At 40.8% G+C, this 24,944-nt stretch overlaps 1 protein-coding gene across 1 annotated transcript in view; it reads left to right on the top strand.

Annotated features, from left to right (window-relative positions):
* Positions 1-24,944, top strand: part of col5a3a (collagen, type V, alpha 3a) — a 45,442-nt gene that overhangs the window by 13,956 nt on the left and 6,542 nt on the right. The window contains exons 5-52 of the mRNA XM_079253390.1: positions 3,369-3,491; positions 4,812-5,231; positions 6,038-6,157; positions 6,261-6,377; positions 6,475-6,528; positions 6,640-6,681; positions 7,013-7,075; positions 7,967-8,041; positions 8,246-8,329; positions 8,514-8,570; positions 8,853-8,906; positions 9,052-9,105; positions 9,234-9,287; positions 9,773-9,826; positions 10,077-10,130; positions 10,670-10,714; positions 12,190-12,243; positions 12,412-12,456; positions 12,617-12,670; positions 13,061-13,105; positions 13,447-13,500; positions 14,145-14,189; positions 14,528-14,581; positions 15,095-15,139; positions 15,269-15,322; positions 15,436-15,543; positions 15,780-15,833; positions 16,169-16,222; positions 16,352-16,396; positions 16,599-16,652; positions 16,942-16,986; positions 17,093-17,146; positions 17,267-17,320; positions 17,628-17,681; positions 17,802-17,909; positions 18,222-18,311; positions 18,932-18,985; positions 19,170-19,277; positions 19,558-19,665; positions 19,761-19,814; positions 20,001-20,054; positions 20,150-20,257; positions 20,342-20,395; positions 22,887-22,940; positions 24,306-24,359; positions 24,499-24,552; positions 24,640-24,747; positions 24,843-24,896. Of these exons, the coding sequence (XP_079109516.1) occupies positions 3,369-3,491; positions 4,812-5,231; positions 6,038-6,157; positions 6,261-6,377; positions 6,475-6,528; positions 6,640-6,681; positions 7,013-7,075; positions 7,967-8,041; positions 8,246-8,329; positions 8,514-8,570; positions 8,853-8,906; positions 9,052-9,105; positions 9,234-9,287; positions 9,773-9,826; positions 10,077-10,130; positions 10,670-10,714; positions 12,190-12,243; positions 12,412-12,456; positions 12,617-12,670; positions 13,061-13,105; positions 13,447-13,500; positions 14,145-14,189; positions 14,528-14,581; positions 15,095-15,139; positions 15,269-15,322; positions 15,436-15,543; positions 15,780-15,833; positions 16,169-16,222; positions 16,352-16,396; positions 16,599-16,652; positions 16,942-16,986; positions 17,093-17,146; positions 17,267-17,320; positions 17,628-17,681; positions 17,802-17,909; positions 18,222-18,311; positions 18,932-18,985; positions 19,170-19,277; positions 19,558-19,665; positions 19,761-19,814; positions 20,001-20,054; positions 20,150-20,257; positions 20,342-20,395; positions 22,887-22,940; positions 24,306-24,359; positions 24,499-24,552; positions 24,640-24,747; positions 24,843-24,896 (3,504 nt within the window). The remainder of the gene's footprint in view (positions 1-3,368; positions 3,492-4,811; positions 5,232-6,037; positions 6,158-6,260; positions 6,378-6,474; positions 6,529-6,639; positions 6,682-7,012; positions 7,076-7,966; positions 8,042-8,245; positions 8,330-8,513; positions 8,571-8,852; positions 8,907-9,051; positions 9,106-9,233; positions 9,288-9,772; positions 9,827-10,076; positions 10,131-10,669; positions 10,715-12,189; positions 12,244-12,411; positions 12,457-12,616; positions 12,671-13,060; positions 13,106-13,446; positions 13,501-14,144; positions 14,190-14,527; positions 14,582-15,094; positions 15,140-15,268; positions 15,323-15,435; positions 15,544-15,779; positions 15,834-16,168; positions 16,223-16,351; positions 16,397-16,598; positions 16,653-16,941; positions 16,987-17,092; positions 17,147-17,266; positions 17,321-17,627; positions 17,682-17,801; positions 17,910-18,221; positions 18,312-18,931; positions 18,986-19,169; positions 19,278-19,557; positions 19,666-19,760; positions 19,815-20,000; positions 20,055-20,149; positions 20,258-20,341; positions 20,396-22,886; positions 22,941-24,305; positions 24,360-24,498; positions 24,553-24,639; positions 24,748-24,842; positions 24,897-24,944) is intronic.

A 24,944-nucleotide genomic window follows, 5' to 3' on the forward strand; every position in this document is an offset into this window, starting at 1 on the left:
CACAGAAACATGAAAAATCAAACTAACCTCTGTGAGTAATTACATGTCCTTCCTTTCTGTGCTGTAACCTCTACTGCCACTCATCCTCTATGCTTCCCATCCCTTTCTCTTTTGTCATTCCCAATGAGGCCCCACTTAATCTCTCAGCAACAGCATGAAATTGAGATCAGCTCAAGCCCCTTCCCGTTCTATGTCCTCGGGGCTCTCAGTTCACCCGCAATGGAGCAAGAAAAAAAAAGGAAAATACATAAAAGTATAAGGTATTCAGTTTTCTAATGGTAAGAATCGAGTGAAGTTGAGATACAGTAAAATGAATAAATGGCCATCTTCTCAGTCCATTCTGTACCAAGATTTCTTGCAGAAAGGTAGTTTTGATGGTTTTGTTTGTGTGAAATAATGTTTTCTCATAGTTCTTCATTTTGACCTTGAAAAACAAATGTTTTAATGGTAAAAAGTGTCTGTCTTATGGTTATTGCGGTCAGCAATTATGTCCCTAATCATATTTACGCAGTAACATCACATCATACATATCCTGACTTAACCTTAGATGCCCTCACACACTATGTTCTCACGCCTCACTCCCTTCTTCCTTCCGCCTCACAAACACTAACAGGTTTTTCCAGTTTTATCGCTTTATATCCCACTTGAGCTGAGAAATGTGTCTCTTTTTGTGGGCTCAAGAAATTTCCCTTTCCATGAGTAACCGAGGTCTTCTGGTGTTTGGCTTTTCCTCCAAAACACGCCCATGCTCTTATTCATCATCTTGTGTGAAGAGCTATGATGATATCAGACTTGTGGTGATGACTAAGACCCTTCCGACTATCTGTATGATCTCTCACCAGAATCATCCTTTAAACCAACCCATGATCTCGTGGTTGTGTATGAAAACATGAATCCATCTGACTTGTTTCCTGGGGAACATGTAAGAAAATTCTTAAAAAACTATTCGACTTTGGATTTTAGCTTAGATTTTTTTCCCTTTTATATTTAAAGATCAGTGCAGCACACCCCTGGTAAGGCTGGTACCATGGGGAGAGAAGTTAAGCAGGCTGACCTCTGGGCTCCTGTTCCCAGGCCCTGGTTTTGGGGAAGAGGCCAGTGTTCCGGCCCAGTTGTCCCACCGTGGGAGCTCAGCGTGGGAGCATGGGGACTGTGGCCAGCCACTAATGTGTCTATTGCTTCCAGATTTCCTACAAATAACTACAGAAGTTTGCTGTTCGAACTCAACACTTTGCTTGCATTTGCTGTAAAGCAAACACCCAATGTGGTCGCGCTCCTTCTTGGCTGCTGTGTGCCCTTTGTGCCTCAAGCATGCTGACTGCTTCGATAAAATCCTGCCCAGCATTTATTTTGTTAAGAAATTCTAGTCCATTGTGTCCCAATTAGTGCAGGGATTAAGAAATATTTTTGGCTCACTGCTCTAGACATGTTGAAACTGTGTCCCATCAAGCATTTTATTTAAGGGCAGTTTTATTTTGAGGATGTAAGAGATTCATGTATTTACCACAAATTGTGGAGTCACATTTGCTTTACTGTGGTCAGTATAAATAATGTTTACCTGAGTTGTGGCTGTATTGTTTTAGATCACATGTAATGTGTTTTAAGCAGATGAAACATTGAAATATTATCAACTAGAAAGGTAGCATATAAGAAAACAAGCTTTTAAAAAAAAAAAAAAAAAAAAAAAAAAAAAAACTTATTTATTTTTCAGATCTGATTAAGGCATGGCATAAGAGTGGGGAAGCCTTCAGGGAATACCCTGCTTCTTGTGATTTGGTGATGATTGCTTGGCTTGCTTGCGCCACACATCTTGTTTCAGGCAGCAGAGAAGAGCAGAGCACTAATGATGAGCCTTTGACAACGGACTCATGTATGACCTGAGAAATGTGTGAATTTGTTTCCCTTTTCATCACATTTATCTTCTTTTGATGTCCTTTCTCCAGCCCAAATGGAGACTGGTGATGCACAAACAGGTGACTGCTGTACTTTTAGGGAGAGCTCGTAAAAGGCAAGAAAAGCAGGAAGAAAACACCCCCTTTGATCTCAAATTGAGATCGGATGAGATTGATTCCCTTTTGCTGATCTCGCTCCCTTTTTGTCCCTCACCTGAAAGTGCAATATTTCCATTTGCTTGATTCTGGCCCTTGACTAAAACAATAAGAAAAAAAAGAGTAAGAGCTTAACAAATCCTTTCATGTTGGATGCATTAAAGCGTAAATGACTGAACATTCATTCCTGGGTTTGCAGGTTTGTGCACAGTGGTTGTGACTTTGCAAAGACATGCACCACTGATAAAGATTGAATTAAGCTATATATCAGAAGATATATGAGCTACAACAGCGTAACGGAGAAACGATATGTTCAGATTTATTTCACCTCTGGCTGCTAAAGCCAATTAAAGAGATTACAATGGGACTATAATTACCACAACATCAAGCAGTTAATCCAACTTAATTTATCACAAATGGCTGCCCAGCTGTCCCTGGATAACATTTCACCTGACAATATGTTTGCAGTGGCCTGTCAGTCACGTACATTTGTTTTTCCTAATTCAATCAAAGCCTTGTCAAGCACTATGCTGTGTGACTGCCTGTGTTTTTTTATACTGCTTTTCTTTCTGAAGTTTGTGTTGTAAAATTAGTTTTGCAGGTTATAAGTGTATTTTTTGCATGTGTTGAGTGATTGGTATGTTTCTATACAATGTTCATCCAATGAAATTAATCATGAATGCTCCTGAAAATCGAATAGAGTCCAAATTGTTTCTCTGTGTTGTCTTTGAATATTCTTTTTTTGTCAAATCTGAAGTGTTGTGTTTAGTACGTTTTCTTGATAAATTACTCATTGAAGAGTAAATTAATTTTCTCTTGAAGCATGAATCAATAAGTCTTTTGCTTTCTTTCAGCTGCCGAGTATAATTATGTAATAGTGTAGAGGAATGTTGAGTGTGAAGACGCTAAAGTCAGCAGAGGCTCTTGGCTCAGAGCTGCAGGGTGCAGCAGTGCTGTCTCTCTGCATGTTTGTACAGTATATACACTCAAGCTATGCCTGCAGGACAGGATGGGAAATGAAAGGTCCTGACGGGGGGGGGGGGGCGTGCAGGACAGAGCTGTTTTACTGTTTCGTGTACAAAGTCAGGTGCTGTTCTAGAGAAAAAGTCAGCCGCAGCTGAATGAGTGGTGAATCACGCTGCTGTATTACACTTAGCTTTATATTTATCTATCCAGCCAGTTTTGCTGATGTGTTTGTGGTGTTGTTATGTGGCGCCCCCACAACCTGTGAAGGTTCAAATTTAATTTTATGCTCCTTCCAAAATGTGCAGCATGCCACTGCTTGAATAAACTGATCGGTTTCTGGCTTTATTGTTTCAGGGAGATATTCAGCAACTTCTGATTGTGAAGGACCCACAAGCTGCTGCCAACTACTGTGAAAACTACATACCAGACTGTGACTCAGCTTTGCCACACATCAGCCAAGCTGTGGACTTGCCCCAGGTCAGTACTGCCATGAAGATAAGGCACTAACCAGAAAAACTCAAGTATATATACAGGTTTTCCACAGTTTATATGCTTAATAACATGGTTTGTGTTTTAGTTTAGTTTTCTCTTTTTTTTGTTGCATTTTCTGTTTAGGAGAAGCAACGCTGTTTATTATGAGGTTTAAACAATGCAACAAGCTTCTCCTTCTTGCAGCCATGCCATATCTTCCCATCCAGAAAGAGAAAGAAGCACAATTATACACTTCAAAAGAGTTCTGTGCTCTAAAAAAAAGAAGAATTAAGAAAATAGGATAGAATTGGCCATTTGTTACATTTGTTAACATAGAAATCTTCTTTCCAGTGTGGCCAGCATGGAAGCATTTCTAATATTAGGTGCTTTTGGAAACAAATATTATACTAGGTGTTTGGACACATTTATCCATTGGATTTAATGGGAAAATGTGTCAAAACTTTTGACTGGCACTGTATATACACACATATATACCGTGAGCCAGAAAACTCAAATATGATAAAGCACCTCCTGTTTCCCTCAAGGTACGTATAAAAGCGAATCTATCAAGGATATGAATTATCATATATGTCCCTAGTGATGAATGAAAGAGATAAGAAAAATCTAGCTGCAGTCTACGGCTGGATTTAAAGAAGTACAGTATTTTAAATCACCACTTATATCTCCTGCATTTGTATAATTATGTAAATGGATGCGTCAGCACACAACTTGATGTGGCAAGTCACTGGCAAAGCAGTGGACTGTGAGGCCATTTAAATAAACACATAGCTGTTTTTTTTTATACAACTACAGCTGAGTGATGAGCTCTTGGTTCAGAGCATGTCAACATCTGCCATCCTGACTGACCTATTTCCAATCACTCTCCCACACACTGACCATTTTTACATATACTGCAGACTTAAATTGTGGGATATCTTTCACAGAGTCTGTCTATGGATTTACTTTCAAGCAGAGCACATTCATATCACTGACATACAAATGACTTGTTTCAGTCCACTAACAGTTTGGTTTTTATAGGATCATGGACAAGGCAACCCCTGGCCAAATACTTAAATTATGTCATTTATTTTCTTTAGGAGAGAGTATTTGGTCTTTTCTATATGTACTCTGGTTTTTACCAGCTCAGTAGGAATCATGGGGAGGTTTCTGACCTTACAAGGGTCATTAGGCCTGTATGCATTGCTTGACATTTTTGTAGCGGGCTGTTTCCTTTAATGTGTTTTCATTCACAGCAGTGTTTATTTGTTTGTTTTTCTCCATCCTCCACCTTTACCCCCATCTTGCATTTTGCTTTTTTCATATAAGTATTCCCATCTTGAGACTGATGACTTGATGCAAAGTGACCAGCCAGATGAAGCGAAGGATGTCTCCAAAAAAGGAAGAAAAGGCAAAAAGAATAACAAGAAGAGGGGCAAGGGCTCTAAAGGCAAGGGCAAGGGCAAGGGCAAGGGCAAGGGCAAGAAGGGGTCCAGAAAGAAAAAACATGAAGAGGACGGTGTTAAGGACAACTTCCTCAGAGTGTCTACAACACTGCCAGAGTTTCAGTCACAAGAGCCGTTTCAGCCCACAGAGCTACCAGGAATTGACAGCACGCTTGAAACTGTCTATTCCATGGAAGGGTTTGACAACATCGTCATGAAGATTCCCACACGTGAACCTGACTTCACTACTGAGGCCCCCAGTGTGAGCCCTAGCACACTGCCTGTATCAAAGGTTACTGTGGAGGTAGACAAATTTGTCCGTAGATGTCCTTCATCCCAACCTCTCCCCACCATTTACAGTTCTAACCAGTCACCGCCCTAAAACCACCTAACCGTAGAGAGCACCTCTTCCTCTTCTCACCTCTCGAGTTGCTTATCGCCACTAACCAGCACCATTGTACTCATAATCTTTTCTTTATTCTTCCCAGAAAACGTGGAGTCTGCATCTTAAATATAAAAATGGTTGTTTTACTTTTTTGTCCAAGTACACTATTAAAAAACATGCAGAGGTACATTCACAGGATGTTTATAAAAAGCCTGATGTGTGTATGCAACACAATAAAGAGCATCTTAAGCAGTGCATTTAAAAAAGTATTAATTATTTGAAGCTATTTGAACATAAATATTGTGCCTGGGTGGCTGAAAAGTAGGTTAAATCATACCATATGATGCTCTTTTTTTTAAATGTAACAAACACTTAAATTATTACAGCAAAACAGATATTTTTGGGGGGGTTTTTGTATTAGTTGCCAACTTTCAAAGTAAACTACATTTTCATGCTCATGCTGTTTCTGTAGCTTTTCTGTCTTTTTTTGAATCTGATCTTGTCCACCAGCTAATACAAACCACCATTGTACCGAACTTCACATCTCCTAGTCTGCATCTCAGTTAACCAGCACATTTCCATTAATTCCACCTGTTTTGCTAACATTTATTTTGTTTAGTACATTAGAAAATGTGCTTTTTTTGTGGAGGCATGTTTGCTACTGAAAGCTCTCACCCCGCTTCATCTTCGCTATGACTCATTTAAGTCTGTTTGGTGGCTTGCAGGATGACACCCCGGTGAAGAAGCCAGTGGTGGTGGAGTATGAAGATGACCTTTACAGAAACATGGATGAAGATCTCTCAGTTTCCACAGTAACCGTGGGCCCAAATATTACTGAATATGAGGTGGACTAATGTTAAAACAGGCTATGCCTCTTTCTCAGAAGCAAATCAGTTTGGTTTTTTTGGTCTTCACTAATGCACTAAATAGTTTGTGACATTTCAACAGTTTCTTGACTATGAAGATTTAAAGAATGACACAAAAATGGAGTACGAAGAATACGAAATTTACGAGGATGACTTTGACTTTGCAGAGAGGGAACGGGCTGAAACGATTAATTTTGAGGTAAATTGCTTGCAACAATTAAGTGGGCATGTTTTCAAATGCTGCTGTCAAGTGAATTCTGACTATCCTCATCAACTCATGTCTTTCTCCACTCCAGGCTGCACTCAGAGCAGAAAAAGGCCAGAAGGGAGAGCCAGCTATTATTGAACCAGTGAGCTTCTAAAGACATTTAATGTATAGTCCAGCAGCTCCAGTTAAGAGCTAGGGAATGGCATTGTATTCACCTAATGTACATTACATTCTGTCTGTGCTTATTTCTAAGGGCACAATTGTGAGAGGACCCCACGGTTTGCCAGGACTAGAGGTAAGCCAGGTCTTACTGAACTGTCCACATGAGGTCCCTACTTCTAGATAACTTGGAAAACCTTTTGTGTCAGTTTTTGGAAACTGTAAAATTACTTTTAGGAAAAAAAATACCAAAACCATATCATCTGCAACACAGTAATGACAGTATGGGTATCATAGATGGTACTTTTGTACATATGAGGAGGAGGATGTTGCGTCATTATCAGTCTCTCGGGACATTTTCAAACTGATTCTTGTCGAGCATTTGAGGATGAGAATGTGATTAGAGACCATGATATAACATGGTCATGTTAATGCTTGTCTGAGTGCTTTAAATGTATCATCCACAGGGGCTTCCCGGTCCAGCTGGGCCAGTAGGCCCTCCGGGACCCAGGGGAGATCCAGGTGAACTGGTGAGTGTGCCTTATGATCTGGAAATAGCTCACAGGCTGAATTTTAAATGGGTTAGTTGTGCCATCAGTTTGACCTGTTTAGCTAAGGTTCAGAAACTGACCTTAAACTGAAACATTTTGTTTGCTGGACTTCTGGGATGGATTTTGACTCACAGATGTGTGACCTATTTTTAATTATTTTGTGTGCGTACATGTGTGGGTTTTTGTGAATGACTAAAGTAGAGACGACTCTTTAAGCCATGCATGCATATCCCTGTGTTTCATGTACACATTTATTAAAGATTTTTTTTTTATGATCAAATTGCTTATTGGAGTAAAATGATTGAAGATGTTTCTTAAAATTAAAATATGTTTGAAAATTAAAATGATTAAATATTAATTTTTGGACAAACAGCACTCACACACACAGTGTACTACACAATGTCAGTATTCCTTCATTTCAGCAGATGGAAGATATTGATTTAGTTTTTTTTTCTATTGTCCTGGGGGGAGCTTTGTTGACACAAGTCCATCTACATAAAAGATAACAAATATACAGAAAAGTGCATGACTGCATAGAAAAGAAATCCTTCCCCGTACCTCAACACATGTTTATGAATAAAAATGAGTGATCCTGGTGAGCTAGTTTGTTCAGAGCTGCTAGAAACATCTGCCAAGAGCAGCTATTTTCCAACCAAGTCCTGACATACATTAATTTCCTGGAGATTTAACCAAACCAGAAGCACGGTTTGCCTGGTTCTGACATTAATCTTAACTAAATCTTTCCCTCAAAATGTTATAGTTTATATTACTCCTCTGCCTGTAGGTGGGTCCCCAGAGCACGAGCACACACACATGCAACACATTAAAACAATAGCTGTTGTTTATTTCTTTTATATTATCTGTTTTCAGGGGCCCCCAGGACGCCCTGGTCTTGCTGGGCTTGATGGGATCCCAGGTCCTCCAGGAACTTTGTTAATGCTACCAGTGAGACCTTTATTCACACTAAAACACTGAAACATGCCTATACACTTACATGCACACACACGCACACACACACACACACACACAAAGCACACTTTATTTATGGGGTGTAGTTGCATGGCCACAAGGGGGGGCTGTGTGATTGAACTTGGTTTACATCGGGGAATCCTGCACTGGGACCTGACTCCTCCTTGTCATTGCCACCAGTTCCAGTTTGGAGGTGATTCGCAAAAGGGGCCAGTGGTGTCTCCTCAAGAAGCACAAGCACAGGCCATCCTGCAACAGTCCAAGGTAGACTTGACAACTTGATAGCACCCCATCCTTTAGTAGCATCATGTCAAATAATAACACAAGGCATGATCGCTTTGTAACATTACGTTGCATGAGGACCATTTTATTGTATATAATAAGTAAAAGGTATCAAGCTCAGCTGAAATTTAAATATATAAACCACTTACTTGTGTTTTTCTTTCAGCTGTCACTTAAGGGGCCTCCAGGTCCAATGGGTCTTACAGGACGACCAGGCCCAGTTGTAAGGCACCCCTTTGACTAATGTAGGACCAAATATAGACCATAGCACCTGATCTTTGCAGTCTGTCTAACCAGGCACAAGCTTTCAATCTCCTGCCTGAACCTCATCATTATGCATGCTCACTGTCTCCTGATCATTTGTAGAATCTATCTTCATTCATGAAAGAAAGCAGTTGAAATGAAGGATTATGAAAAAATGCTTTCAGCGCATTTTTCTTTTGCATAAATGAGCATTTACTTTATGTTTTATTAAATAAGATGACCTTTTGTTGTTATTTTGTAGGGTGTTCCTGGTCCATCTGGGCTCAAAGGGGACCAAGGAGACAACGGCCCCTCTGTAAGACCACTTCAGTCATCTCTACCTCACTGTTAACCTCCACATACCACTCTTGTTTTTGTCACAGTATTGATTTCCTTTTGTCCTGTTGAATTCCTTTTTACAGCTTTTCCCATTTGTTTTGCTCTCTTCATTTTTCATGTAGGGACCTCGCGGGTTGCCAGGCCCCCCTGGAATTAATGGAAAGCCCGGCAAGAGGGTGAGATATCTTGAGTATTGCGCGGTTCCAGGCTGAAAAATGTTCCATCTGCATATTGTGATAAAAGCATACTGTGCTTAATGTAGTGAAAAGCTGAACCTATATTAACTGGATTGGGTATCCCATAGGGACGTCCAGGTGTGGATGGAGGTCGTGGATCTCCTGGTGAAACAGGCTCAAAGGTAAATTTTTTTTCTAAATATCCCTGCACTGTGATAGCACCAAGAACCCAGTGGCTTTGTGTTACAGAAAAATGATTGAGGCCTTTATGGTCCATGACACAATAATATCATACATGCACATACAGGATCGTCATCACCAATAACCAGTTATCTCTACTTGCAAGTGAAAGCCGTTAGGTACTGAGCTGCCCACAGCTTATTATATGTTGTTGACAACAAGGCAGCTCCATACAAAACAGCTGCAGAAAGGGCTTAGTAAATAAATCAGTTTGCTCTGATGCTGGGTCTGACAGAACAGTCGTTATCACTCACAGCAGCATTTTAGCAGTCCTACAACCAATCTGAAAGCCCCCTTTCCCAGCACACTCAGAGCAGATGGAAAACTCTGCCAGGGGAGAATCTCACTACAATTCTGCTAATGTTTACATATTACCGTATGTGTTTGTGTTTCATGGTTTAATGTACTTGCTTCTCTTACTTCTCAGGGTGACAGAGGTTTTGACGGGCTGCCAGGTCTCCCAGGAAACAAAGGACACAGAGTGAGTTTGATTTTGGTGATGCAACGTCGTCCATGCATTTACCGTGATTCAGACATTAACATGCTAACATGACATGCATGAATTCTACACACATCATGTGCCAGATGTTTATTTGTATATTATGATTATGATGATTGCAGTGGTTTCTATGATGACAGTGCACGCTAAAAGCATCTGCTCAATGATCCCTTGCTGAAGCAGAACACTCCAAAAAATCTTAAAGCTTGTGACTAATGCTTTTATCTTGTAGGGGGACAGAGGAAAGCCTGGCCCTCATGGGCCTGTTGGAGAACCAGGAGAGAAAGTGAGCGTACTATTTTTCTAGAATATGCTTGCAAAAAGCTGTTTCCCAGAAAACACAACCTGCAGCAGGGTTGGATTTTTCCCTTATTTATCCTTCATACAAATTCAAAATGGAAATCCTTTCAGATCAATGAGTTTACTCCATTTAGATGGTAAAGCACCACAGACCTAAGCAAGCCTTCATGACATTAAGTCACAAAGCCCTTCATTATTACCTCCACTACTTGGGTTCATTCTGCATGTTTTTAAAACACATGAAAGCTAGCTAGAGCATCCCCCGATACTGTATTAAAATATGAAAGCCAGAAGCTCTGTCAATGTTTTATCAATCCATGTAGGCAGGTGGGTAAAGCCTTAAGGGTGAACTATTAGTGTTTGCTTGGAGATAGCTGAGCCTTATCTGTTCATTGGTCAGTTTCTTTAATAAGCTATTTTTACAGATTAGGTATGTGGGGATACAAATCATTTCATGCCTGAGGCTAAATAATAGAAGAACAGGAGATCTATACAGTGAATTTGTTTCCTTACTGTTTATCTTAGGGATCTGATGGACCTGTGGGACCTAGAGGGCAGCCAGGTGAATCTGTGAGTATCCGCATCAGGAAGAATACAATCTTCCCGTACACAGAAACATCGCAACATGCATGCACACAACTCTCAAAGAGGAGGGTGCATTTATCTGATTTGTGGTTTGGACTTTAAGAAATACACTCTCGCTTGTTATCTTGGTGAAAAGATTATAACAAGGGATTTCCTCAACAATCCTCTGTAAATCGTAGGTGATCACCACATTTAGTTCTTTAAGATTGATCCAAAAAAAAAGGTGAGAAATTTCAAAGTTTTCTTATCTGAAGTCTTTATTTGGTCATTTTAAACAACGTTGCGGAAAACTGTACAACAAACATTGTTTTGTGTGCTTATCATTTGTTACTGTGTGGTACAAAGAGTATTCATCAGGGGGGGAGAAGACAAGTATCACATTGTGTACAACTAGGTTTTGAGCAGACTTTTTTTTTTTTTTAAGTGACACAAACGCATCAGAAACTTTGTGTATCAAATATAATACATACGGCATTAAAGGGTTAAGATGGGCAAGGCCAAATTTCTGCCAAATTCACAAGGAAGATGCAAAACCTGCTCTCCTAGTTGTTTGTGTAAGCACAATAGAATCACTGAACAATAACGATAGTCACACCTTATTAAAAGACTGCTCCCACAGTGTTCACTCCAGAATTAGAAGAGAAAAGGTCAGTGGGAAATTCATAACACTCCAGTCTTTATTCATATTATATCTTTGGTTTTCCTATGATTCAAAAGATGACAGTCTTCCAGAGGCCCAAAAGTTAACAGCAGTGTTGTCATTGTTTTTGTGTATCTGCTGTGGATGCTGGTTAATTGGTTTTGACTCACTCTCTATCTTTCTCTCAGTAGGTGAGGTTAGGGCTCAGTGGGGTTCTGTCCCTCCAAATGGACCACTCAGTGCTTGAGGAAATGGAGTTGCCATAGGCTGCATTAAAAAACTGTTTTAAGCCACAAAGACACTGGAATGGAGGGGTCTTAGCAGCTTTGATGAGTGAGCGAGGAGGAGGGATGGGAAAAGTGAGACAGCAAGAGACAAACACAGGATAGAAATTTGGTTGGTGGTGAATGAGATGAGATAGATTGAGTGAGGAAAGAGGAAAGAGGGTGTCAGCAAGGTAAGAGATAAAATCCTGGCCTGAATGATTATATTTCCATATCAATCACTTCCCAGGAGATCACAGATGTGGCTTTGGAACAGGTGGCTTGGCCAGCCTACAAAGAGGGAGGCTGACAAAAACAGATCACAGAGACACACTTGCGCAAGCGGACTATCACAGTCTTCATGGAGAGCGCATATAAAACAGACACAAAAGCACACTAACTGACACAAACACACACTAAAATACTTTTTCCTTTCTCTCATATTTTTTTTTTTCTGACCCTCCTTAGTCTTGATATATGGTTTAGTATTCTACACTTGTTCAGTCTCATCATGAACGCAGATTAGCAGCTGGCTATTTGTTGTGTTTTCTCTCCAGGGTCCTCGAGGTCTTGTTGGGCCGAGAGGGTCACCCGGCCCACCTGGTCAGCCAGTAAGTCAACATCACCTTGATTACATGAGCAGAGCTATCGTGTCTTTTCAACTCAATAAACACTTCTCGAGTGTACAGACTCATAAATATGCCTCTGAAGATAAACAACAAAGCTACTGGACTCAGTGTCCATCCATTAATATCAGAATCTTAATCTTTACCCATCAGGGAATACGTGGAATTGATGGAGTACAAGGCTCAAAGGGGAACCTGGTAGGTTTTTCTTCTTTGCTTGCCTTTACACATCAGTCAACAGTTTGTTTATATTCAGAAATATCAGAGTGGTCCTATGATGAAACTGTCTTTTGAAACAAGATTATGACAAGGAAATATGGACTGAGTGTATATGACTGCTACTTTTTTATGCTTTTAGGGTCCACCGGGAGAGATAGGGCCCCCGGGTCAACAGGGAAATCCAGGAGGGCAGGTATTGTACTTAGTTTAAGCTTTCTGCGTTTAGACAGTTTATCTGCTCATTATGTGTTCTATAAATTGTCTCACCAGGCACTTGTGCCCATTTTTACTGTTAGTCAGTTCTTTCTGATTTAGATTTAGATTTGGACTTTGTCTAATGTAGGTTTCCAGATTTCTCTGGCTGTGTGGAAAATAGATTATCCGTTTTCATAACACTGAAGTGTATATAAAATAGAATATCATAATGCAAAGGAAAGCAATTTTTTGTTTCTCTCTTCTTTATGACACAAGTGTCTTAAAATAGATTTAAAAAAGAAACAAACAACAACAACAAAAACAAAAAAACTAGGCTCTCTTTGTCATTCTTAAGACACAACCTGGTTGATGCTTTGTTTTGTTCCAGGGCTTTCCTGGCCCACAGGGTCCCATTGGATTGCCAGGAGAGAAGGTAGGTAGCATGTCTTGCACTTAATTTTAGAATTAAAGCTGTGACCTCATGACCCCTGTCATCACACACCAAGGGGAGGCAGACCGAGCAGGACAGTATGACCCAGCCACTTCTGGCTCCAATTCAGACAAGACAGACCTAGACAGGAAATCAATACTCAGCAAACACACAGGCATTACAGACACTATGGAGAGCCAAGGCCGGTGCACACTGGCCAGGCAAGAGGCAGAAAAGAAATAAATATGGACTTAAGCACAAAATGTAGCAGTCCAATGGCAAAAAAACTCCCTAGGGTATAGGCTGAGGTGTTCAGTGTTCTTCTCTTTTTGTGTCCTTTACAGGGTCCCCAGGGCAAACAAGGCATTCAGGGACTACCAGGCATTGATGGGCCTCCTGTAAGTAAGCGCTGATACATAAACACATAAGTGCAAGCATTAGCACAAACCCGCATGCAAGTCAGCATTCTATTAAAACAATGCAGTTTGGTACAAGTTCTCATCAATTATCCAAGAATGAGTCGACCAGTCATCACTTTATGCAACCAAACATGCTCTAACTCCACTGCAGAAATGCTACAAACACATGGTCCTATATTGCTTTACATACGCCAAATGCTACAAAGCAAACACTGGATGTGTACACATTTGTAAGTACACACATGTAGCCCAGAGGCTAATCTAGTGTAACCAAGTGAAAGGGAATTTGCCAACTTACATTTTCTGTGCTTTCCCAATGTTGGAACACAGGCGGCTTTTACAGTTGATCCAAAGCAGCAGGGCATTTAGAACGAGGACTACAAATCTTCTTACAGGGAGGCTTTCCTCATCTTAAGGAATTAATTTTAGATTGCAGTCAAACACATTTGTATGAGTTTAACATATCGTCCCTCGTTCTGCAAAGCTTTCTGACACAGTGATTCTTCATTGTGCCTCCTCTCTCTCATTTGTTGGTTGCATTCAGAAAATTCTATTAAAATATGACATAAAAATGATCTAGTAGCAGCAGTGCCTTTACAGTGCCTTTTTTTTTCTTGCTGCAGGGTCACCCAGGGAGAGAAGGCCCCCCAGGAGAAAAAGGCATCCAAGTGGGTAACTGCTTATCTGAGGCTCATCTGCTGTGGTGTTATAGCAAGATATTAACACAGCATAATCAAATCTTTTTCTTTTCTTTGTTCCAGTCTGCTGTAACATGCGTCAGTCACAATATGACCTGACATCATGATCATTTTGTTTCAATAATGCCATCATCTATAGTTTTAGTCCGTTAGAGTTAGTGCTATGAATTCATCAAAGTCATTTGCATTTTCTATTAGGAAAGGAACATAAAAGATGTGACTGAGTGTATTACTTATTCAAACACATTTCTTCTTCTTCTTCTGCATACTAAAAAAATAACATGACACTTTTTTCTTTTTCCACATAGGGTTTACCAGGTGTTCAGGGACCAGTTGGGTATCCAGGTGCTCGTGGAGTCAAGGTGAGACATAAATGCATTATGATCTCTGTTGTAATGTTGACTCATATAGTTTTTCCTTGTCCCCTTTCCTTCTGCCTGTGTATCTACTTGTGACAGACAAGCTGTTTGAGTCTGTAACTGACAGGTGACAGGTGGACAGAGACCCAGTTCTCAAGGAGACTACTAACAACAGAGTGAAGAACATTTGACATGTCGGGGAAATGCGGTGTCAGACCGCAGCGGGGTGAATTTGTAGGGTTCAGGTTCATTTTGACTAAGTGTGTGTTGAAAATCTGAACTGCTTTCTGTTTGGTGATTGATTTTGGCTAAATGTTCTTCAGCGAAAAACCGACCTTGCTGGCTTTCATAAGCATGAAATGAATGTTAAGGTCTGTTAAAGCTCTATAATATATGAATGGATTCCATTTGAGAAATGCGTTCAATGTTTTAAGACATTTTTTGTGATGAATTTCAATTCGAAGTGTGGTCTCCTTGAGAATATGTTTGTAAATTTTTCCTTTATATTTTACACAGGGAGCAGATGGAGTTAGAGGTTTAAAAGGAAGCAAAGGTGAAAAGGTGAGAGAAAAAGATATTTTTTATTAGCCTTATCTAAATAAGGTTTGTCATTTGAAGGATGTATGACAGTTTACAGTGTAATGATTCAACTTAAAAGCAGTCAAAAGATACCTCCTCTTTGCATTACAGGGGGAAGATGGCTTCCCTGGGCTCAAAGGTGACATGGGCATCAAAGGAAACAGGGTAAAAACTCCCTCTAATAACAATCTTGCTATCACTGGCTTGCAGTTTTTTTTCCCTTTTCTTTTAAAGAAAATAAACTGATGCCTCCACATGTCTCTCAATTTTTACTTAAGGGTGATAACGGAGTCCTTGGTCCTCGTGGAGAGGATGGACCAGAGGGGCCAAAGGGTCAAACAGGACCAGCAGGTGATCCAGGAGCTCCTGGAATAGCTGGAGAGAAGGTATGTGAAAAGAAGAAGGAAAGGGCGATACTATGTTTGATCAGGATGGAAAGTTAGATTAAAAAAAAGTATTTTTAGGCTGAATTTTCACTTAAAAAATAATGTTTTATATATATATATATATATATATATATATATATATATATATATATATATATATATATATATATATATATATATATATATATATATATATATATATCTCTGATTCACTTCTTCCCTTACTGTGTCTGCAGGGTAAGCTTGGAGTGCCTGGTTTGCCAGGATACCCAGGAAGACAAGGTCCTAAGGTGATTCAGTCCTGATGGGCTTTTACAACCAGTGAATTCATCCTCTGGCCCCTTTATCAGAGTTTTGAGCAAAAGATGTGTCTTTGCCCAGATTGTTTCCTGCCTGATTAAAAATAAAGGATGACAAATGGCACATTAAAAAAGGCTATTTTATTTATAGTTCATTAGTGACATCAATTACGTGTTGATGAATGGTGTATTTAAGACTGTGTTGGGCTCATGGATTAGATTAGCTTTAATTTGATACAGTGGTTAATTATAAGTTAATGGGACGTTGGAGGTGATGTATGATAAATGGAGAGCCGAAGCTGATTAACCTCTGCTTGTGTCTGCAGGGATCACTCGGCTTCCCTGGTGGGGCGGGGGTCTCAGGAGAGAAGGGACGAAGGGTGAGGACGCTGCTGACATTTTAGTCCACATCATTTTGTGGCTTCTTTTTTTAATACATATGCAAATTTTATGTTGGTCATGTTGTAAAGTAGATAAGTGATGAATTAACATCAGCCTTTACAATGCAGGGTCCAGCTGGTCAGCCAGGGTCTGGGGGCCAAAGGGGTTCTAATGTGAGTGGTGTCAGGTCTACTTGTGCTCTCTCCATGTGTAAAGTAATGTTATTTCTAATTAGTCATCGACATCTTACAACAACTCATGTGAGTGACTGCTACAGTCACATATATGCCATATTTTCATATCAGCAGGTATCTACCTTCTACCGTCAGATTAGTTATTCATGTGCTAATCAGACAGATGTTTGTGTTCCACTAGGGAGCCCGAGGGGGAAGAGGAGCAAGGGGGCCAACAGGAAAACCTGGAGAAAAGGTGAGCTAAGTGGCATAAACAAAGACATATACCCGTACAGTTACACACACATAAACACACATCTGGCTGTCTCATAAAGAATGGATGAAAGCATCAACCAAGTTGAAAGTGGTTTTTACTTCTCAATGATAGACCATCTGGTGCAGCAAGAAGCCACCGTTTGGCAAGTTTATGGTCTCACCTTTAAAGACCAAGCTAAAGCTTTGTTGGCAGGCAAAAAGCTGAAAATGTTTGAGGGCTGGATGTTTAGCTGGGTTTCACTTTGTGTTTTACCATGTCCATCTGACAGGGTTCTGCCGGACAGGAAGGTCCTCCTGGTTCTCCAGGAGAGCAGGTAATCTTTAGGTTTATTTTTGGTATAATCCTCACATCAAATTAATAAAATCTATGCGTGAAGCCCACTAAACATTTCATCGTATTGCTTGTGTTTTGTTTTCTAGGGTCCTCAAGGACCACAAGGCAGGAATGGAGAGCCAGGACCCAAAGGACCTAATGTGAGTGGGTTAAGTGTTTGTCATGTGGTTGCCACTCATTTGACCTCATTCTTAATTTTTTTTTTTAATCACCTTTGGTAAAGTTCAGATATAACAAGTAAAGAAGCTTCTTTTTTTTAGGGTTCACCTGGAAAGGATGGATTACCAGGCCATCCAGGTCAGAGAGGAGAACCAGTGAGTCATTTTTTATCTCAACTAATGCTACAGATTTAGAGATGCATTTTTCAACTCTGACTGCACACTCTAAGTGCACAGTATAAGAGGATCATGTTGAGCGTTAACATGATTTACTTAATGACAACAGCTCTAAAGGTGAGGTTTCAGGACTGTTACAAAACCTTTTGAGAGGTTTGCACTAAATCTATTAAAATAGGCAGCCATTTTTCTGCAGCCTGCAGATAAGAGCATAATGTGCACACTGCCTCTGATTCACATCTTAATGGGGGGGGGGGTCACTAGATTCTTTTGTCTATTTCTTCAGGGATTCCAAGGCAAAAATGGGCCTCCTGGACCTCCAGGAGTTGTTGGACCACAGGTATGAGGATAAGCTGTGGGAAATTTATCTGATTCTGAAGAAGAAAAACCTTGTTTAATTTTTTAAATAGTTTTAGAAAGCTATTACATGTCATGTGCTGCCTACTGTGGTTGTCATCAGGGAAAATCTGGCGAGACAGGGCCAACTGGAGATAGAGGCCATCCAGGTGCACCAGGACCACCAGGTGAGCATGGCTTACCAGGAACTGCAGGAAAGGAGGGTACCAAGGTGAGTGCTTTTCATCATATTGTCAGGATCATAATCGCCTTCCTTCATCATTAATGCTGTTAGATAAAGTCCATTGACTCTCTCAGCACTGCCTGAATATGTTATCTCCTGGGTCTCATCCTGACCTCTAATTTGCTAATAAATAACAGAGGAAACCTCATAGTGCTGAGTGTATTATGGCTCATAAAAGATAAATGCTCTTACTTAGCATGACTTGCTGGTTGGTGTGATTTATGACAGCATGGGGCCCTTCTATCTGCTACTGGCTACTTGCCTGATATCTAATTAAACGTGTGTGTGCGTGGGTTCCAGGGGGATCCGGGTCCACCAGGAGCTGCAGGGAAGAGTGGCCCTTCTGGGCTTAAAGGCTTCAGGGGAAGCAGAGGGACCTCTGGTGCAACGGTAACCCAGATTTCTAAATATCTCCCATCATTACTTTCTCTCACTGTCAACAACATAATTCTCTAGAAGTTCACACCTCGCACTTAGAACACAAGCAAACTTAGTAAATAAGGAAGAATTTATCAACATAACTACTAAATGGAGTCACTGGAATTCCATACTTTATGATTTACTGGTAGGGCTGCACGGTGGCACAGTGGTTAGCACTGTGGCCTCACAGCAAGACGGTCGCTGGTTCGATCCTTGGCTCGTTTGGTCAGTGGCCTTTCTGTGTGAAGTTTGCATGTTCTCCCCGTGTATGCGTGGGTTCTCTCCAGGTACTCCAGCTTCCTCCCACCATCCAAAGACATGCATGATAGGTTAATTGGTCACTCTAAATTGCCCCTAGGAGTGAGTGCAAGCATGAGTGTGGTTGTTCATCTCTCTGTGTGTGGCCCTGCGATGGACTGGCAAGCTGTCCAGGGTGTACCCTGCCTGTCGCCCAAAGCCGGCTGGGATAGGCTCCAGCTTCCCTGCGACCCTGAATTGGAATAAGCGGCTTGGAAAATGAATGAATGAATGTATGATTTACTGGTAAATATTCTCTTTTTAATTTAAGTAAAGGTGGTTTGTCTTTCCAGGGTCCTGCGGGTCTAAAAGGAGGGGAGGGTCTTCCCGGCGTTCCAGGACTTATTGTAAGTGTAATTTTGTGAAATTGCTTTCCACCTCATCCCCTGCTCTGTGTCCATGTTATATAGAATACTAGGCACATCAAGGAGTAGGCTGTTTCCATGGTGACCAGCAATCGTGACTATCACATTAAATAAGAGTGATTCATGTGATATACTTACCTCACCTCTCATCTCCTTTTATTTCCAGGGTGCCCCCGGAGAGAGGGGCCCCGCTGGGCTGGCAGGTGCTATTGGCCAGCCAGGACGGCCTGGTGGTGTGGGTCCTGCTGGGCCAATGGGAGAGAAAGGCGAGCCAGTAAGATCCGAAAAATAGAAATATATTCTTTTCGAGACAACGGTGTCCACTAACACATAATGCATTTCCTCCCACCACTGAGTAGAAAAATAACGTGTGCTCTCACTTTGGAAAGTGTCATAATGAGACAGAGAGGAGAAAGGAATCCAACTTGCTTTACTGGAAGTGCTTTTCTTTACTAGTATTATACTCCATTAACCAGTGTACCATACTTTGTTATTAGGATAATAAGTACTGAAACAGTTGCTAGATATGTGGCGTTTTCATATCTGTTGTAAAGGGGGAGAAGGGGACTGTTGGGCCAGCTGGGCATGACGGGGAAGTTGGTCCTGTTGGGTTACCAGGAATTGCAGGACCACCTGGACCTCCAGGGGAGGATGGAGACAAGGTAGCAACGTTAATCAGTTACACTAAACAGCACTTCAACTGTAAAGTCCCTGCTGATTATTGAACTCAGTTAATCATGTTAGTGTGTTTTTATAGGGAGAGACAGGAGGACCTGGTCAGAAGGGCAGCAAAGGAGACAAAGGAGAATCTGTAAGTATAATTGGACCTCTGTTTCTGTCTTATTTCATGCAACTAATGATGACATCACAAGTTGATCACAACAGATTTGGTGTAATCAGTTGTCATACCTAACTGTCGGGATATTGGATCCTCTGGTGTCCAACCCTCAGTAACTGTGTAATGAACTGTTATGCTGATTTTGATTTCTATTTTCAGGGACCCCCAGGACCTACTGGCATTCAAGGACCTGTGGGCCAACCAGGGCCATCTGTATGAGCCAAGACCGAGATTATAAATTATATTAAAAATGTATCATTATGTTACCACTTAGTTATTGCCGTGTTAACTAACTTTATATGTCTCAGGGTGCGGATGGAGAGCCAGGTCCTCGTGGACAACAGGGTGTCAATGGGGTTAAAGGTGATGAAGGTTTCAGGGGCTATAAGGGGGCAGCCGGTCCTTCTGGACTACAGGTAAAACTTCGCTCAGTGTTAAGGCTAATGATAGCTCAATGTCGCGTGTTGTTTCACATCTCATGTGTCTCACCACCTTTGCAGGGGATGCCAGGACCCCCAGGAGAGAAAGGAGAAAGTGGACATGTTGGCTCTTTGGTGAGTGCCGCTCTGCAGTGTCTGCACGTGTTCTCAGTGCACAAGGTTTACAAGTTTAGTTCTCAGCTCAGTGCTGCACACTGCTTGTTTCAATTTGTTTATTCATTTATTTATTTGTTTATTTATTTACAATATCCAGAACTCCTGGACTCTGATACTGTCATAGTTAGTGAACATTTTCTATGAAAAGAATTTTTAATGATCCAGCATGGTTGGATTTCATTATCAAAGCATGTTAAAATGTAAAAGAAAAGATAGAAGAGAACTTTTTTTTTATAACTCAGTTACTTTTGTTGATGGAAATCACCAATAATACTAACAGTAACCGAAAGTGTACAAATATTGACTGGGTGGTTGTTATAAAAAGCAAGCATGTTCCCAAGTCTGTTGTTTTGTTTTGTTTTGTTTCTGAGAGTACAGATTGGTCCTTTGGTAGACCTTTGGCATAAGCTGAGCTCCTACCTAGAGCATAGCCTGACTTGGTGAAAACCTGCTTTACAGCATGATTTGCCATTGCAGTACACCAGTAAGAAGCAAACCAACTATCGGACAGTAAAAATACCCAGGTCTAAACCAGAAGACGTCACACTAAGCCACTTCTCCTGCTTTACAGCACAGGCCTCTGATGCCTGCACTGTAAATATAGTATGAACAGGATGTAAACTATATGTAATACACAGACAATCCACCTGAGAGTGTTAAACTTTGATTAGTAACACCCATTTAGTTATGCTCAGCTGATTGTGCTGCGTGTCAAACTTGTGAGCCAACCTTTTCCTCTGTTGATAATAATTAACATTAACTGCTCCAGTCTCAAGTGGTTTTAAGTGGGGGGCTGAGTTTGCACCGATCAGTGATTAGTCTCAATATTATTCAGCTCCTGGTTGTCAGACTGGTATTTAAAGAGGAGTCAGTCTCGGCCATATGCTTAGATCAGTCTGCAGTGAGGCAGCTGCACACAACCAGAAGAGGAAATGTAGCTGCTCTGCCTCCAGCCTGTGTGCTCTGAGCTGTTTCCTTCTAATAACCTTAATAATGCTAAACACTCAAGCTAAATTCATGTTTTCCTCAAGAACATGCATTTTTGAAAGCAACTCATTTCATTTGTCAGGAAAAGCACAGGTGTAACTAATAATGCTAATTATGATTCTGCTCCTGGTAATGATCTCACTAAACAACGCCAGCAAGCTAGCATGTAATGTGACAGATTGAGAGGGAGAACAGAAGAGATCGCTTGCACTCACAGCTTAATGACGCCGCTAATAACCAAACAACTCTTACGCATCTGTGGTTTTGAAGATCCAGCCCTAACTCTGCTAGCTCGCTGTCTGTTCCAGTAAACTTTGTGCTAACTAGTTTGTCATGCTATTATCACATGAGGGGTCGGTTCCTCATAACTTAGCAGCAGCCATATCTTATAAAATATTTAAAAGAACAATGGGGAGATTAAAGAGAGATGTTTGACTCTTTAAACCTCTAATAATCACAACACAATAAGAATCCACGGCTTCATTTCCATAAAAGTTGAGCAGAGGAATGAATGCGATGGTCATGTTTGCGAAAGGTAGGGAAAGGATGAAAAGAAAAGCTGTGACAAAAAAGGAGACAGTGGAGCATCAGAGTGGAAGGAAGAGGCGGGACATTCATTGTGAGCAGGAAGACGGTGTGACAGCTGCTAATCAGATTAGCCTCAGCCTTGGCTGTCTAATGAGCATCCTCCTTTGTGACAGTCATCTCACAACGCTGTCAGCCATGAACACACGCTCAACAAGATTCTCTATAGCTCTCCTTCTCCACAGTCAGATTAGGGGTGGAAAGCATTAAAATGGAACCAAAACAAGACAGAGAGAGAGAACGAGAGAGAGAGGCAAATGTTGAGGACTCAGTGAGAAAGTTTTATTCATGTGTCAGTGTTGCGGATCACAGAATTCTCCCCTCTAACACTGACGTATCTCTTTGCCAGAAGGATATGTGTTTCCTCCAGTCTTGTACAGCCTCTCTCTGGGCAGATTGTCTGTTTCAGTATCATCTTTACAACACAGGGCTCCCTCTAAGACTTTAGAGTGATTCAGAGTGCAGCTCAACATGTACTCAACTGAAACTGAAGCCAAGCACTGTTAGGATTAATTGCTTGGTGCTCTCTTGAGCTGCACAGAAGAGTCAAATCACATGTTGCTGGCTAAGAGAATATGGTCGCTCACATCACAGGCTGGAGGTTTCTTATTAATAAGTGAGAATAAGAGAGAGGCAGTGGGAGGCGAAAACGAGAAAAAGTCAGAGTCTGTGTCATATTGAGGGTAATGACCTGTCTGGATGTCTTCATCATGTCAGTATGATAATAATCGTAGATCCGAGGGCCATTGCATAAGCACTCCAGCATGGGCTGACATCAAACTCTTATTTAATTTAGAAGGCACCAGTTCACATTCATTTTGTATCTCTGAATGTTTTATTTGATCTTTATTTAAATGTTTTATTTCTGTCTCTTCAGGGACCTCCAGGACAGCATGGCCCACGAGGCCCTCAGGGACCTATTGGTGGAGAGGTAAAGTGCACATTTTCTATATTTTTCCCTTAAATGTGAATTTAAATCTAGACTATAGCTGATTCGGTTAGTCATACAGTCAGCAATGATTTGTTTAAAATATATCATTCCACATTAAAATGTTTCACTGAAACATATGTTGATCACTATTTGTATTAAATTAGTTGAACTGATAAATGCACCAACAGGCTTCATTTCACTTGGTTATGTTAATCAGTGTAATCATCATAACCATATATTCAAACTAGCCCTCTCATAATGGATAAATGTGCATAATTTTACATAATTCTTCTCTGTTTGCTATTAATACAGCTTGTTGAGGTTTGAAAAAAAACATTTTTTTTGTTGTTGTTGAGTGTTTTTCTTTTAATATGAATGACTACAGCTAAATGTTCATTTTGTTCAGTTTTGTAAGGAAGGGGGCCCTTCTTTATTCAAGTGATGGCTGTCACATTCTTTTGTAAATCATAATGAATTGTGCTATTAAAGTATATTTTAACAAAGATTTTCACTTTACTTCCAACTACTTTAAAACTGCTTAATTCCTTTACTTGCAGCAAATGCTATTCTTTCTAGCCTCTCACTGTTTTTAACATTTCCTGCTACAGACCTTCCACTGCTTTTGAAATCTGAATTATTAAATAGTATTAGAATATAATCTATGTGAAAGAGTTATATTTACTGCTTTATGAATCATTTACAAGTATCAGACTATTATCCCTGAGAGGCAGTTATATTTACCTCTAGTAATGGCCGCCCCTTCGCAGCCTCTCATATCGCTCAATTATTCAGCAGTGAGCTGCAAAAGCTATGAGAGCCGCACTAGCGCTTTATCTCAGGAAACATGGAAACAGCAGTGCGGAGATGGATGAATCCATAAATGGACTGATACAAGACTGCTGGAAAAGAGTGAAATGGACTTAGATAGCATGTGAGGAAAGCAGAAGACAGTAGGGGTTCAGTAGTAGCACATTTCTGTGTTCATCTCATGTAATTGTGCATTTTTCTACTTAAGGCACAGATTAACCACGCTCATCTCAAGATATTCAGATAGATACGATGCTTGCATGCACACTGATCTGTTCACATGCACATGCACAAGCAAACTGACTGAGAGAAGGGAAAAAGACCGACTCTTTTGTGGTTTCAATAATATCCAGATACAGTGCTGCAGGAAAACTGTCGTTCAGTATTTTCCTTGTGTTGTGATAATTTTGCTCCAGTTTCAGCATTCTGCAAGCAAAGCTGCTGACAAACAGACAGAAAATACCGCATAACGCTGCAGAATCGGGATTTTCTGAAATTAAATAAATATTTGAAGCTTTCTCTTGTTTTAATGCAAACTTCTCTCCACTCCCACTCCAGGGCCCATCTGGTTTACCTGGAGGAGTGGGTCAACCTGGACTTGTTGGTGAGAAGGTTAGTAATTCGTGTTACCCCCTACACCACATGTGCATGCATGCTGTATAATGGTGATGGCTTGTAAAGTATAGACTCACCTCCAGTCTATGGTTGTATATGCTGTTATACATACGTTCAAACGTTCCCTGTGTGTTAGGGTGAGGATGGAGAAGCGGGAGACCCTGGGTCAGTTGGAGAGTCTGGTATGCCTGTGAGTCACAATGCCTTCAATATTCTAGCCCAAACTCATACTTTTGTCCCTTCAACCTTAAAACAACTGTATTTCCCGTTGTCCCAGGGTGCTAAAGGTGATCTAGGGGAGAAAGGTGACTCTGGTCCTCCTGGTGCTGCTGGACCTCCTGGACCCAGAGGAGCACCAGGAGAAGACGGACCAAAAGGCAGCCTTGTGGGTTGACAAAATAACAATTTGTGCTCTCCTCATCAAGTTACTCTGTCTGTGTGATAACCTGTTATTTTTTATATTCGTGCTTTTGCTCATAGGGTCCGATTGGATTTCCTGGAGATTCTGGACCGCCTGGAGAACCAGGTGCCAATGTAAGGACTTTCTTTTCAAATTTCTAAAATCTCTCATTTGGAATTAAT

This window comes from Telmatherina bonti (assembly GCF_933228915.1).
Source record: "Telmatherina bonti genome assembly, chromosome: 14".
Lineage (NCBI taxonomy): Eukaryota > Metazoa > Chordata > Actinopteri > Atheriniformes > Telmatherinidae > Telmatherina > Telmatherina bonti.